Source organism: Condylura cristata, unplaced genomic scaffold (genome assembly GCF_000260355.1).
Source record: "Condylura cristata isolate star-nosed mole 26May11 unplaced genomic scaffold, ConCri1.0 scaffold00008, whole genome shotgun sequence".
Taxonomy (NCBI): Eukaryota; Metazoa; Chordata; class Mammalia; order Eulipotyphla; family Talpidae; genus Condylura; species Condylura cristata.
This window is the reverse complement of record NW_004567109.1, coordinates 26494006-26508160: the sequence shown is the minus strand read 5'-3', so window position 1 is coordinate 26508160 and position 14155 is coordinate 26494006. Positions and strand designations below refer to the sequence as shown.

Here is a 14155-nt window from a genome sequence, read left to right as displayed (position 1 = left end):
CAGCATCAACAGCATCTCCAAAACAGGGAGAGTTGAAAGTCACAGAGGAATACAGATAACAGTAATTTCATTTACATAACACCAACAACAGGAAAAAAGTAAAAAATATCTTGCATAGAAATGCACCCATGAATGGAAAGGTATTTAAGAAAAACAAGGAAATTATTGTAAGAAAAGTCAGGCTGGTGATTGCTTCCAGACAAGACAGGCACATTTCTTAGGTGCTAGTAGAGCTCTGTGTCTTAACCCGTGTGTTAGCTGCACACACATTCACTTTATTGTTGTTTAAGATGAATGTGTTTTTTAAGAATGAATTTTAAACGGAAATGGGCAATCTTAAATTCTTTTCATATCTGATGATCTATTGCCCAGACCCTTCTCACCTGAATTTGTTGGGAGTGACCAAAGATTTACTGACAAGGACTGAATTAGGGGCCTAGCATCAGGGGCACAGCGATGAGTCACCCCTTTGGAATGTGAACCTAGAATCTTATATATAAGAGACCCTTCCCCCCTTATTGGTTTGGCAGTAGCTGCGGATCACTCTAGGGGCTCCGTCTCATCTGCTGTACTGGAGCAATAAACCATGCTTTCTCAGCCTTTCTGCCTCCCGCCTTCCTTTCTTTCGGCTGGTCACAGAAGTTGGGACAAAACAGAATTTATTGTTGTTTTTTGTTAATAGATCCGTTTAAGCAAAATACATTGCCTGAACAGGTGAATTTCGCAGGATCCCTTGAAGGGAAATGGAGCACACCTAAAGAATCACAGGAGACCAGGAAGAGGGACAGGACCACCACCGTCAGATTCCAACTCCTCTTCTCAGGAAGACAATTGGAGTTTTACAGAGCTCCAGGGCTCCAGTTCCTGCTCAGTCTGACTCAGACTTGGGCAGAGCTCTTCAGTCCTCAGTTTCCTCATGCTGTTTTTGTAAACTGCATCAGTGAGATCAAAATGCGAACTATTAATAATTACTCTTTTACATTTGGGAAGACTGAGCCCTCAGAGGGACGCCACTCGCCCAAGCTACACCATCGCCACGGAGGAACTCATGATCCAGGTCCAAACAGCCATTCTTTCCTTTGTCTAGCTTTGGGCTACTAGCCTGAGGTCACAGAACAGTGGCCACGCCCCAACGCTGCCACTCCAAAAGCCCCGCCCCCTGAGGCCACGCCCCCTGCTGAGTCCCCTCGCGCCGGGACCCGGCACCTCCCTCTCCCGGCCTTTCTTCCGGCCACGCCCCCGCTGGCTGCCATGACAACGAGTCCACGCCCCGCGCACAGCTGCTGCTCGGGCGGGACCCTGGCTGGACCGCGGGCCCCGGCCTGGGGGCCACAGCTGCCACCGCTGCCGCCACCTCATCTCCTCCCCGTCCCCGTCCCACCCCGCGTCTCCTCGCCTCACTCGGGCCCGCGGCCGGGGTCCCACCCCGCCGCCCCACCCCGCTCGGATGCCGAAGGTGAAGGCGCTGCAATGCGCCCTGGCGCTGGAGATCCGCTCTGTGAGTACCGGTCGCGCCCCCACCTCCCGCCGCCTGGGCGTCGGTGAGCCCCTGGAATTTACTGGCGGCCGCTTCTTTTGTTCGTCTCCGAGAATCCCGAGCCCCGCCTCAAAACTTTCTTCATCCGCCCGCCCGTTCCTCTCTCGGGAGCCTTGACTTCGTACCACCTGCTTTCTCCCGGTCAGAATCATGAAGGACCTCCCACTCCAGGCGCAGCTGAGGCGCCTCAGCCCTCGCTTCGTCCCACCTTGCGGTTTGAATTCCTTGGGATCATTTCCAAGTCACTTGAAAGACCCTCTCCCTGCTCCTAATTTTCCAGTGACTTGGGGGGAAGGTGGGCTTTTCTTGGAATTATTACTGGGCCATCTTCTCCCCAGTCTTGGGGTGGGAGCATTAGTAGGGGGGTCATTTCCTGCCAAATCACTGCTGACCGACCCTTACAGACTTTGGTTAGTTGAAGGCGTCTTTACTCTGTCTTCAGTGTGGACTTCCACACCCAATAGCCGAAATGTGCCACCACTGCACCTTGCCACCTCCCCCAGGGCCAGTTCCTCCAAAATCTGTTCAGAGCCCTACAATTCCCCAAACCCTCCCTATTCTGAGAGGGCTCCCTTATCCGTCCTGTGACTCCAAGAACAGGTTTTAGAGAGAAAACTATTCATTCTCTCAACTTGGTGACTGGCCACCCAGTCACTTCCAGACTTGCTTAAGAGGATCCTGTCCCCCAACCTGCTTTGGCAGAGAGCCCCACAAATTCTATCAGGTGAATGGCTGGGATCCCTCCCACTCTGCTAGGAGATAACTTTTCTCCTCAACAATCTCAGCCAGGGCTGGGGGATAAATTTCCCTTTCATTCTTTTAGAGAGCTCTCCATATGAAAGTTCTAGCTGTCCCTTCTAGAGGAAATCTCCAGAGTTTTATCATACATCCTGTTTAAAAGTTGCTCTGGGTCCTTACCTCCCCCACTCTCCCCAAGCTTTTTATTTCTCAAGTCAGTCTTGATCTCCCGGCAAAACACATTTCTCTTTCCCTCCTTCTCCCTCCTAAAATAGGCAACCCCATTCCCTTGAGTGCTGCACCAAGAATGCCCCCCAACCCCCCACCCCCGACTTCCTGCACCGTTTGCTGGCAAGCCTCATCCTCCACTTTCCAGGCTGCCCTTCTGCACTTCAGAATGAGATTGCTGCAGCTTAGAACTTAAACCTCCAGGGAAGTCACAAGACTTTGTTCTTTTGTTCCTCACAAAGAAGGGTAGGCTGACTAGGGCAGAGTGTGAGGCAGTGATGGAGAGGTGTCTGGCATCCTTGGTTTTTCTGTAGACTTGCAGAGATTTTACTGACTGTTGTGTTAGAAACTCTGTAACCCTAGCACTTCTTTGTAAAATAAAACTCGTTTACAAAAGAACACTTGAAACTTCCTAAACTCCTACTCCAGCGTACTTAGTAAGGCCCTTCCCAAGTCCAGCCTCGATCGGCTTTGTTACTGGTTGCTGCTTCCTCCTCTCGTAACCAATGGGGGTTAGCAGCAGGCTGAGTTCGGCATACGGACAGGCTGGTTCCGCTTCCCTTCTTTAGCCAATACAGACCTTGTAAGAGGAAGTGCGTCTTTTTGTAACGGATTACTGCCTGAAAAAGTCAGAAAAAGAAATCACTACTTTTTTTCTTCTAAGTATTGGCTGAATTGCAAAAAGTGAGTGATCATATAGTGGAACTTTGTTGGTTAACAGTCTTAAGAAATTGTGCAGGTGGGAATATTCATATTTCATTTTTTCAACAAATTCAGTCACAGACTTTAACATTTCTAAGAAATCTCTAGCATCATTTGTTTAATTCCTTTTACAGATGCAGCTTGACTAATTATTTGTCTAGGATTGCACAGCTATCCTAGATCTGCAGCAAGATGCTAAGTTTTCAGACAAACCTTGTTAAATGGCTCCACAAAAGACCGTTTGTACCATACAAATAAAATGAATTTGGTATATTTAACATTGATTGAACAGAAAAATTATGTAATGGTAAATGTTTGCAACACATTAATTTCGAGTCTTCTTTCCAATTTAATATTTTACACTTACATGGTCTAAAGGTCAAATCTACATATTCTGATAAATGCCCTGTTTCTTTACATTAAATTTCCCAAGTATTCATATACTGTAGGTAGGCAACTTTTTTGATTTCCACTTTATTCTTGTATCATTTCCTTTTGTAACATAAACAAGCACACACACACTATACTTCTGTCCCATATGTAAGTATAGATACACATATTTTTCTTTCTTATACTATAGGTAGCATATTCTGTAAACTACTCTGCACTTTACTTTTTTCTCCCTTAATATGTTCTGGAAATCAGTGTCTTTAAAACTACAAGTTAGCATCTTCCTTTGCTCTTAACTTTTCATTGACAGTTTCCAAACATACACAAAGTATTTAAAACAGCACAATAAGTAACTATCCCATGTCCTATGTATATTGATTTGATTTACCTGTATACATGTATATGTTTATGCATAAATGTCTGTGGCTGAATGTTTGGAAGTAAATTATTGCCATGACACTCCAATACTAAAAACTTCAGCATGCATCTAAAAAAAAGGACATTGTTCTATAAAACCATTATCACAACAAAAATAATTAGCGATAATTTCTTAATGTCTATTCTACTCAAGTTTTCCTAGTTATACGAAAAAATGACTTGTATAGTTATCTTTATTCATACCAGGATCCATTCAATCTTTGTTATTCTTGACTACCAGACCATTTTAGTTTGTTTAAATATAGAGCAGGTCTACTTTTTCATCCCTACAGATTTCCTTTTTTAGAGGGATTTAAAAGTGTTCATATCCTGTATAAATATTACTTAGGTCAAGTTTTAGAGCACTTCCATTGCCATAGGAAATATCTTGTGCATATTGCAAGAACAGGAAGAGAGAACTACAGTTCTGAGTTTTATAACTATAGATTACTTTGCCAGTACTTGAACTTCATATTAAATGGAGTCCCATAAAATGGTTTTTTTGTGTCTGACTTTTTCTGAGCATCCTTTTCAGTTCATCCATGTTGCTGTGTATATTCGTAATTTGTTCCTATATACCATGGATTACTTTAGCCATTTAAAAAAAATTCCCCTTTTTTAAAAAAAATATTTATTTATGCATACAGAACTGGAGCGGGTGAGAGGATTTACCAGACACAGTGGGGAGCAGAACAGGCAGATCTACACAGTACACTGCTGAGGGGAGCAGCGGGTGGGTCAGGAAAGGTCTGCCATGCCATGTAGATCACCTCCTGGGCAGGGGATCAAACTGGCCCTGAAGCGGCTGCGGCCAGCTTGCAGTGCTGCGTCCCAACCGTTGCACCACCAGTGAGGGCCCACTTTATAACATTTTTAATTGATGATAATTCGTTACTAGGTTTGATTGTCATGGTTAAAGTTACTATGGATATTCATTCCAGTTAAAAATCTTTTTTTGTACATTACCTTTGAAGAGACCAGGTTTAGATATAGAATTTTGTCTAATTATTTTCCTCATGTGGTGACATTTAAGTTATCCCCAATTCCTGTAAATCTGAAATTACCTGTTTCATCTGTTAGCTCTTGAATCCACTGTGGCACTTCATTCTCCTCTCTCTGCCCCTCCGTGTTTATTTTTGCTGCAGCCTTGTATTAGATGTAACCTCATACATTTACAAAGGTGACCAGCTGAGAGCAAAATCACAGTAAGCACGAAAGCTTTGGGTGTATAACACATTTCATAGTGCTCAGCAGAGCTATATGACTTCAGAGATGTATAAACCTAGCAAGAAAGTGTGACTGGTCTCACTGAATCCTGGGAGAATGATATGATGTAGCAAGTAACTTTTTTTTTTAAGAGCAGCACAAGAATTGTATTTCCCATCACTTACACTTTCAACACTTGAACTGTGTTATCTGTGATATGAAAAAGTGTTTTTGTTTTCTCTCTACCTTTTTATTATGTCATAGTTCGATTTTCATTTGAATATTTGGGAAAATAGGTGGGAGAAATTAGGGATATGACTGCAATGAAACCAGCAAATTTGCTTTATCTTAAAACCTAAAGTGTCAGTTTTAATCCCCAGCTTTTCTTACTAAAGTTCCCTGGAATTATAAACGTAGTAAGATACTTTGAATTTACAGAAAATAATATCTGGATAGTATGGGCCTGCCCTATCACCACTAATTTTAACAAATTCTACACTTTACATATGTGCTGAAGATTTTTTCTATATTCTGTTGTTGATGGACATTTTCATTTTTTCCAATTTAGGTATATTACAAGTTGCCCTCCTAGAAACATTCTTGTATAAGATTTTATTGCACATTTTATTTAATACAGCATTACATGTTGTAGTAAATATTACTGAAATCCCTTATTGAATCTAATAGTTATTTGGAGAGTCTGTGTTTGCAACTTTGCAATTATAGTTTTGAGTTCAATACAATCTTTTCCCTTTTCTTTCCTTTTCCTTACTTATGTAAAGATACTGAATGAAGTCTGACAATATTATTTTTGTAAAGATTTCCTTTGTATAGTAATACTTATCTAAAAGTGAATGTTTTCTATTTACTTGAAAATAATATATAATTTCAGTTCATGCATTTTTTACTTCATTTAATTTGACATTCTGTCATTATCATTACACTTGAAATTTTACTGATACGTCAAAATTTTTGAGTAGACACCCCAACTTTCTTCTGACTAGCAAATGCATGGTATATCTTTTTCTGTCATTTTACTTTTATCTTGATTTTAATTTTTAAAACCTTGATGAATAATTCACATCTAAGGCTTCTAAACAGTACAATTTAATAACTTTGGGTGTATTCATAAAGTTGTGTAACAGTAACCATTAATTGAAGAAAAGTTTTATCACCCCATAAATCCTATACCTATTAGCCATTAGTTATTACTTATTCCCAAAAGTCTAATTTCTGTATCTGTGGGTTTGCCTATTCTGGACATTTCTAAAAATGGAACCATACAATATGTGGCTTTTGGTTTTTGCTTCTTTCACTTAGCACAGTGTTTTTGAGATTCATCCAAGTTGTAGCACGTACTGTTGCTTTATTCTTTTTTATGGTCAAATAATATTCCATTGTTTGGATATACCACGTTTTGCTTATTCATTTATCAATTGATAAACATTTAAGTAGTAACTTTGTGACCACTATGAATAATGCTGCTATATTCTTGTACACATTTTTTGTTTTGATTTATATTTTCAGTGCTCTTACTGTCTGTATGTTTAAGAATGCTGGGTCTTACAGTAATGCTATTTATTTTTTCTTAGAAACTGTCAGATCTTTCTCAGTCATTGAGTTATTTTGCACATACATCAACAATTGATGAGTGCTAGAATTTTTGGCATTTTTCTCCAGTAGTTGTTTTTGTCTCTCTTTGTGATTATAGCCATCCTAATGTATGTAAATGGACATTTCTGTGTTTTGATTTATATTTCTTCATGGCTAATGATATTAAACATGTTCCTATGTATTTATTAATTTATTTGTTTATCTTCTTTGGAGATTCCTATCTGTTTTTGCTTCATGTATTTTGGGACCCTGTTAAATGCATGTATGTTTATAGTTACGTCTTTTTGAAATAATGTTATATATATATATATATATATATATATAGCATTGAATATACATATATAGCAAAGATTATAATCTCTTTCTGAAATCCATTTTAAATCATAATTGAGGTAAACACCAAATATATATACCAATTTTTGCTTTAATGTCTACTTGTCAAATTATAATGTAACCATTATAGCTTTCTTTACTACTTTTCCCTTTTATTATCAATCCATTTGTGTCTTTGAATCTGCTAAGTGCTACCTTTTCATTATAATATTTACTCAGTTTGCCTTTAATATAATCACAGATAAGGTAGAATTTATCTTTGTTATTTTGCAATTTATTTTGCAATGTCTCATCTTTTTTTTGGTTTCTCTATTCCTGCTATTACTTTCTTTTCTGTTAGCTAGTTTCTGGTGTATCACTGAATTACCCTTTTTCTCTTACTATATTTGTTTATTTTCTTAGTGGTTATCCTTGGAGTCACAGTTAACATCTTAATTTAAAATGATCTAGTGTAGAGTAACATCAATTTGGTTTAAATAATACTCATTACCTTTGATTCAGTTTCATTCCTTTCCCTCTTTATGTTCTCTTCTTTATAATATTATTTTCATACAAATCACATTTTTATACATATGAGCCCATCAACACAATTTAATTTTTTGCTTTATTCTACGTTATTTTTTAAGTCAGTCTTTGCCTTCAGTTCAGTATGGGGTTTCCTCATGCCATCTCTGGACATGTACACCGCCCTGTACAGATGTATAACCTAAATTACCAAGAATACATCATGATGAGTCAAAAACACCCTTTCTCACATTATTTCCCCACCCACAGGATTCTCCAGCATTGCTTTTTAAGTGTTTTGATCAGCTATTGTTTGCCCCAGCTTTCATCATTGTGTCAGGTATTTGTAATGTTAAACAGTTGTAGATTGTTTTTGACAAATGCCTTGGAAGATGGATTATTTGGCTTGAGTAAGCTCTGATATCCCTCCATTAAAGAGAAGTCCTCTGAGTGGGGGTTTCTGGGTACCATTGTGTCAATAATGATCATTCTTTCAGGCCAGGATTTGTGAGTAACTCTGAATCTGTTCTCTTACTGTCACTGTCAGACTCATGGCTACAAAAATTGTGATATTGTTATTTGACTGATTTTATCTCGCTTTGTTTTAATTCAGGCTCTAGCAATTTCTACCTTTTAGTTAGTTATGCTTTGAATCGTTACATTCATGTAATTACCCATACCATGGGTTTAAGTCAGTTGCTTGCTATTCATTTATTTTTCCATTTGTCCCATTTGAATTTTTAAGCTCCCTCCCTCCTTGCTTTCTTTGTGGAAATCTTTTACAAATGGCAGCATTTGTAGAATTGTGAATGAGAAAAAATGCCATGCCCTCTTGCATATATTGAAAAAGGGAGCCAGTAAGGACAATGAAAACAGTTATTATCCAATAGAAATATAATATAAACAACGAATTTGAGTCAAGAATATAATTTAAAATTTTATACTAGCCACATTTAAAAAGTTAAGGTAGATTAAATTAACAATTTTATTTAAGGCAATAACTTCAAAATATTATTGTTTCAACATATTATTAATAATTTATATAAAAGTTTTTTATGAGAGTTTTATGTTTTTTTGTCGCAAGTTTTCAAAATCTTTTTGAGCAAGTCTTCACCTTCTTCAGACCCTTGTATTCTACATTACTACCCATCTCATTTGGGCCAGTCACAGCTTTTGGCACAGGTACTTAGCAGCTACAAGATTAGATCACATGGATTTAGAAGGAACCCTAAGGCAGGTTTGGTTTTAGTGAAGCAGAGTAGGAAATGAAACTGATGGCCATAGTGAGGTTTGCTGAGGACCTTGATTTAATCATCAATAGGGAATTATTAGGACAACCATGGAACATAGTTAGACAAAGTCAAAATAATTGGCAAAGTTATGTCCATGTGGGCATGTACTCCTAGTCACTTATTCAATACAATAGACTGGTTAGATAGCAAGTGAGAATGGTTTTCAACCTAACAGCATAGTATTAGTTGAATAACTACTCTGCCAGGCATTATTCCAAACATTTTATATTTTATCGACCCATTTAACGTGTGACTTTAGGTAAAGCACCTGGTTATTTGCTGGCTCTGGTATTTTCATATGTAAAAATCCAAAACTGTACTAGATTATCTTTTGCCTCCTTCTTAATTCTGAATGTCTCTGGTTTTGGGATATATTGCTGAGGAGAATAATTTCTATCCTTGGGGAATGTATAATCAAACAAAAGTGATGGAATAGATCCTCTTAACTAAAATGCATGGAGCTGATAATTAGGGCCTTAAGAGAACTACAAAATGACAATCTAAAATATATTTACTTGCATATAGTACTGTATACATTCACAGTAAATATTTGAATTAGTTGAATTGAATAATAATAGTTGATAAATCAAGAGAAGTTTTGTGTAGGAGATGGCCACTGATATAAACACTGGCAGATTCTGGGAGTAAATGAGGGGGAGAGATGGAGTGGGATAGTAAGACATAGTAATCCAGATAATGGAAGAAGGTGAGGCAAGAAGGTAATATGTGTGTTCAGAGAACTGTAACATTATACACAGACAATACAATCAGTTGTATGATTAGGGGGTATTGAGTAATAATACTGTGTGGGTAGTTGGATTCAAATCTTGGACAGCCCTTAATATCTTGTTAAGGGTCTGATTGGTCATTGACAATGAATATCAGGAGCTGGACAGACTGTGTTATATATAGCAAACCCCACATTTTATGCCTATTCTTTCTGCCAGTCATGAGACTAGCTAATTTTAATTTCATACTAGAGAAACTTCTCATAGGGTTAGATATTTACCATTCATTTGCTCTGAAATTTGGTCATATCATATTTGATGAGTGTATGTATGGGCTGCTATTTAGGGTGATAAATTTGTGCTTTTATCAGGTTTTTTTTTTTTTCAGTCCTCTCATATAGTGCTTTATTTCTGCTGAGTCTTAATCCTTTGTGATTAAATGATGCTGAATAAGTATAAGTCAGCATTCTGCATGAAGTGGGAGCCTAAGGCTGACTGTTTAAAAACTATTAGTGTCTGTCCCAGGAGCCAGAGCATAGAGCTTCAAATGTGGCACAAATAACCATATGCAAAATCATTGATTTCTCAGAGGGATGGAAGATCTAAGGCATTTTATTTAAATCTGTAAAACACTAGCCTATCTGTCTTCTTTATTTTTCTGTGCTTGTTTTTGTTAACTTAATAGACCAATGTTTTTATGGCATGTTTGATAAATTATTTTAGTAGTTTAGGGAATTCATAAAGTGGTTACAACCATTGATCTGGTTCCTTTCAGGTAACTTGTCCAGGAGTGGTACTGAAAGACAAGGAGGACATCTATCTTAGCATCTGTGTGTTTGGCCAATACAAAAAGACACAATGTGTCCCAGCCACCTTTCCCCTGGTATTCAACGCCAGAATGGTGTTTGAAAAGGTAAGTTCGAATATCAGATCAAATACTAAAAAACAGAAAGCATCGTGGTTCCAAATGAAAATAATTCCAGAGTACGAATTACTATTGCTGACTATGTACTCTGATTTAATTCAAAAGATTTGTAACTTAAATTGAAAACTTAAAAATACTATGCATTATATTATGCATTGAATCATTTGCTTCTTTTGTTTGTGATGGATTAGTATATTCCTAAACTGTTGTAGAGGGTTATATGTAAGATACTACACCTCAAATTCTCAATGATGATTTCAAACAAAAGAGAGGAGACATTCCTAGATAAAAATAGGTCATATCTTACTTACCGCTATCTTGCAGTACTTCTTTCTTTTTCCCCTTCCTAAAACTGCTGTTGTTGGTTAATTTTTGCCAATTATATTTCTCACTTTAATTTCCTCCTCTGCCGACTCCCTCCCTCTCTTCTTCCTCACTTCCTTCCTTTTCCCAACAAATAATTATCCATTACCTGATCTGTTCCCTTTACTGTTCTAGGCACTGGATAAACAAGGTAAACAACCTACCCCCTTGAAACTTCCAATGTGGTAGAAGTAGATAATAAGTAAACACAGGAATACTGTAATTTTAGACAGCTGTAAATATTCTGAAGAGAATAAAGGGAGACTAGGAGACTACGTGAATGGGGAGGGATTTAGGGAGAGGTAGTCTATTTTAGGTTATATTTTGTTTCCTGGGCTTATTGTAGAACAGCTCACTTTTCCTATTTTTTTAATACAGTATTTTTTTCTTACAATATTGTTTTTGGACTATGTATGATTTCTCCCCTTAGGTGTAGCCACATAATTTTTTCACCACCGCAGTACCCCAGGCCTTGTGCTTTTCCCCTGGCTCCTGTCTTTAAAGGGTTTTCAGAGAATGCTCTAACATTCAAACTGAGCCTGAATTATGAGGCTGTCTAAGTTGTAGAGGGAAAAGGCATTGTAAGCAAAGGGATAACCAGTGTAAAGGGGTTTCGCTGGGAATAAACTCAGTGGCTGGGGGGGCACAGGAGAAGGTGGTGTGAATACAGGAAGAGAGAGAAGTGCATCCGATGGGGTAGAGAAGAGCAGTTAGATGCACGGTGTGTGGGCAAAATCTTGTGGCCTTTAAGAGATTCAGGGGAGAAGGGACAGTCCTAGTCCTGAGTATTGTCAAAAGTTTCTTTGGTTGGGCAGAGGGAATTTTTGGGGTGAGAAGGCAAAGGACAATGACCACATTGTTCATTCCTCCCTTCTCTTGCTCTGCCCGGCCCTGCCCCCTTCTTTTCCTGTAGGTGTTCCCTGAAGCAGTAGACCCTGGAGATGTAGTTGCACAGCTTGAATGTAAGTTTTTAACTTTTTTTAACTTTTAACTGCTGATCCTAAGGAACTTTAGAATTATGCTTTTAAATCTTGAGTAAGATAAGCAGGTTTCAGTAATTTTTTTTTTATTTGAAGGTTGAGGTGGGACTTTAAGACTTTTGAGAATTTCAGAATGTAAATGGAAATTTAAACAAAAAAAAAGCATGTATCACAGAGAGGTTTTCCTTTAACTAGAGAGCTTGATAAGTGGTCAAATCATTGACATAATGTGCTCAGACAGTCCTTGGGACAGAGTAAATACTTAAAATGTCCCTGGATTATTATTATCGTTGGTGGCATTATTATGACTACTGTTATTATTATGGAAATAACCAATTCCATTTCATGCTCTCTCTGCAATTTTAAGGAAACTCCGGAAGCTCAGAATCACCTAAGACTCAGGGGAAATATATACTTATGATATATAAAGTGATATTAAGTGCCAATGCTATTAGAAATCCTAATAGGGCAATTTTACATTCCTAGAGAATATAGGAAATGGTTTTAATTCTGGAATCTACCAGAGTGTAATTAGTTCTAGCTAAAGCTGCCCCTTGAGAACTATTTTTAGACAAGAAAGAGAATGAAAAGTTTTCTAATACATAAACTTCACTATTGGAACTGGATTTTCATTCTTTCTCACTGAAGGTTTTACAGATTCCTTCCTATCTCTCATCTCTCTCATAGTATATAGTCACAAATACACTGCTGAAAAAACTCTTCCTACAGATATACAAAATGCTTGTCCCTCATTTCTTTCTAGACTCTTCTAAAAATTGTGAGATGTCTTTTCTTACTAATGTAGTATCTAAAGTAGTATCTAAAGACCCTCTTGGTCTGTACTACCCAACTATATTGAATTACATCTTCTCCACCAAGATATTTTGAAATTAAAGGAATATACTTTTAATATGTTCACCGAGACAATGGTCGTAAAAAATATAAAGCTCAGGAAAATGTGGATGGATGAGCTCCCTGGTGTTCTTCTTATCATTGATATATTACTATTTTTTCTCGTGTTATATTATGCATTGAATCATTTGCCTCTTATATTTGTGATGGATTAATGTATTCCTAAACTGTTGTATTGGGTTTTATGTAAGATACAGCACCTTGAATTCTCAATGATGACTTTAATTATAATGACTGTTTCATGAGAGCAGAGACTTTTTCTGCTTTGCTCATCATTTTGTGTCTTGTACATAAGACACTACCAGGCACATACTATTTATTTTATATTGAGGTACTTAAAGGAAATATCATAAATGCATCACATAACTGTACCTCGTTACTATTTTATGATGCTTGGAACTATTCTAAGGAGACACACCTGTTGGTAGTGTTGTGATCCTTTGATTAGGAAATGCATTCTGAATTTGAAAAATTGTAATAACTGTTCTGGCCTCATTCCCTGCAATATTTGGAAAAAGAAAAAATATGATCTTTCTTTATATTGCAATAAATGACTAGGTGTCCCTTTTGTTTTCTCTTGCCTGTAGGGAAAAATAACCATTTTCATTAGAGCCCTTGCTTCTCAGCTTCCGGGAATTAGTGCTGACACAGCATTTGGGGTATTGGAAATGCGTTCCAGTGAATAGTTGAAAGCTAAGAATAAATCCTTCAAAATCTAGGAACGAGAATATCCTGGCCTCTATCCGCAGGAGAACTTGTATGACTCAGATTTATATTTCACATCCACACGCCAAATAGATTTCAGCCGATTCACCTTTGTAGTTAGGGCAAGTAAATAGGCATTTAGAGAAAATTACTGTAGCAATTGTTCTTGCTGGTACTGATGGTTAGTAGCATTCTGGCACTCTCCCTTCAAGTATTTACTGTAGCTTTTGATTTGCTGTATCTATAACTAGAGTTTCTAGAATATTGTAGTACACTTACTTTGTAGCTCACACTGAGCATACGTGTGAAAATGAGAAGTTTTACAGAGGAAAGAAGAAAATTGCCATTATTTACTGACAAGGCTTAGGGTAAAACAAGGTTGATAATGCTATTTGTTTCATCCGATCATTATATATATTAATTTAACAGTGTCCTGCTCTATTAGTTCTTTTTTTTCTAAGACACACAGAATTTTTTTTATTATTGATTTTTTATATATGTGTAATAGTTTATTTTTACATCATTTTGTGCCTTTTCCATCTCAGTTGTAATCCCCTGAGACCCACAGAATTTTTAAAAAA

At 37.5% G+C, this 14155-nt stretch overlaps 1 protein-coding gene across 2 annotated transcripts in view; it reads left to right on the top strand.

The window, feature by feature from the left end:
• Window positions 1-1264: 1264 nt before the first annotated feature.
• SPATA6 (spermatogenesis associated 6) overlaps window positions 1265-14155 on the top strand; it is a 73340-nt gene continuing 60449 nt past the window's right edge. For both annotated transcript variants that reach the window (XM_004678981.2, XM_004678979.2), the window contains exons 1-3: window positions 1265-1498; window positions 10465-10602; window positions 11891-11939. In XM_004678981.2, coding sequence (XP_004679038.1) covers window positions 1448-1498; window positions 10465-10602; window positions 11891-11939 — 238 coding nt within the window. In that variant the 5' untranslated portion in view covers window positions 1265-1447. The remainder of the gene's footprint in view (window positions 1499-10464; window positions 10603-11890; window positions 11940-14155) is intronic.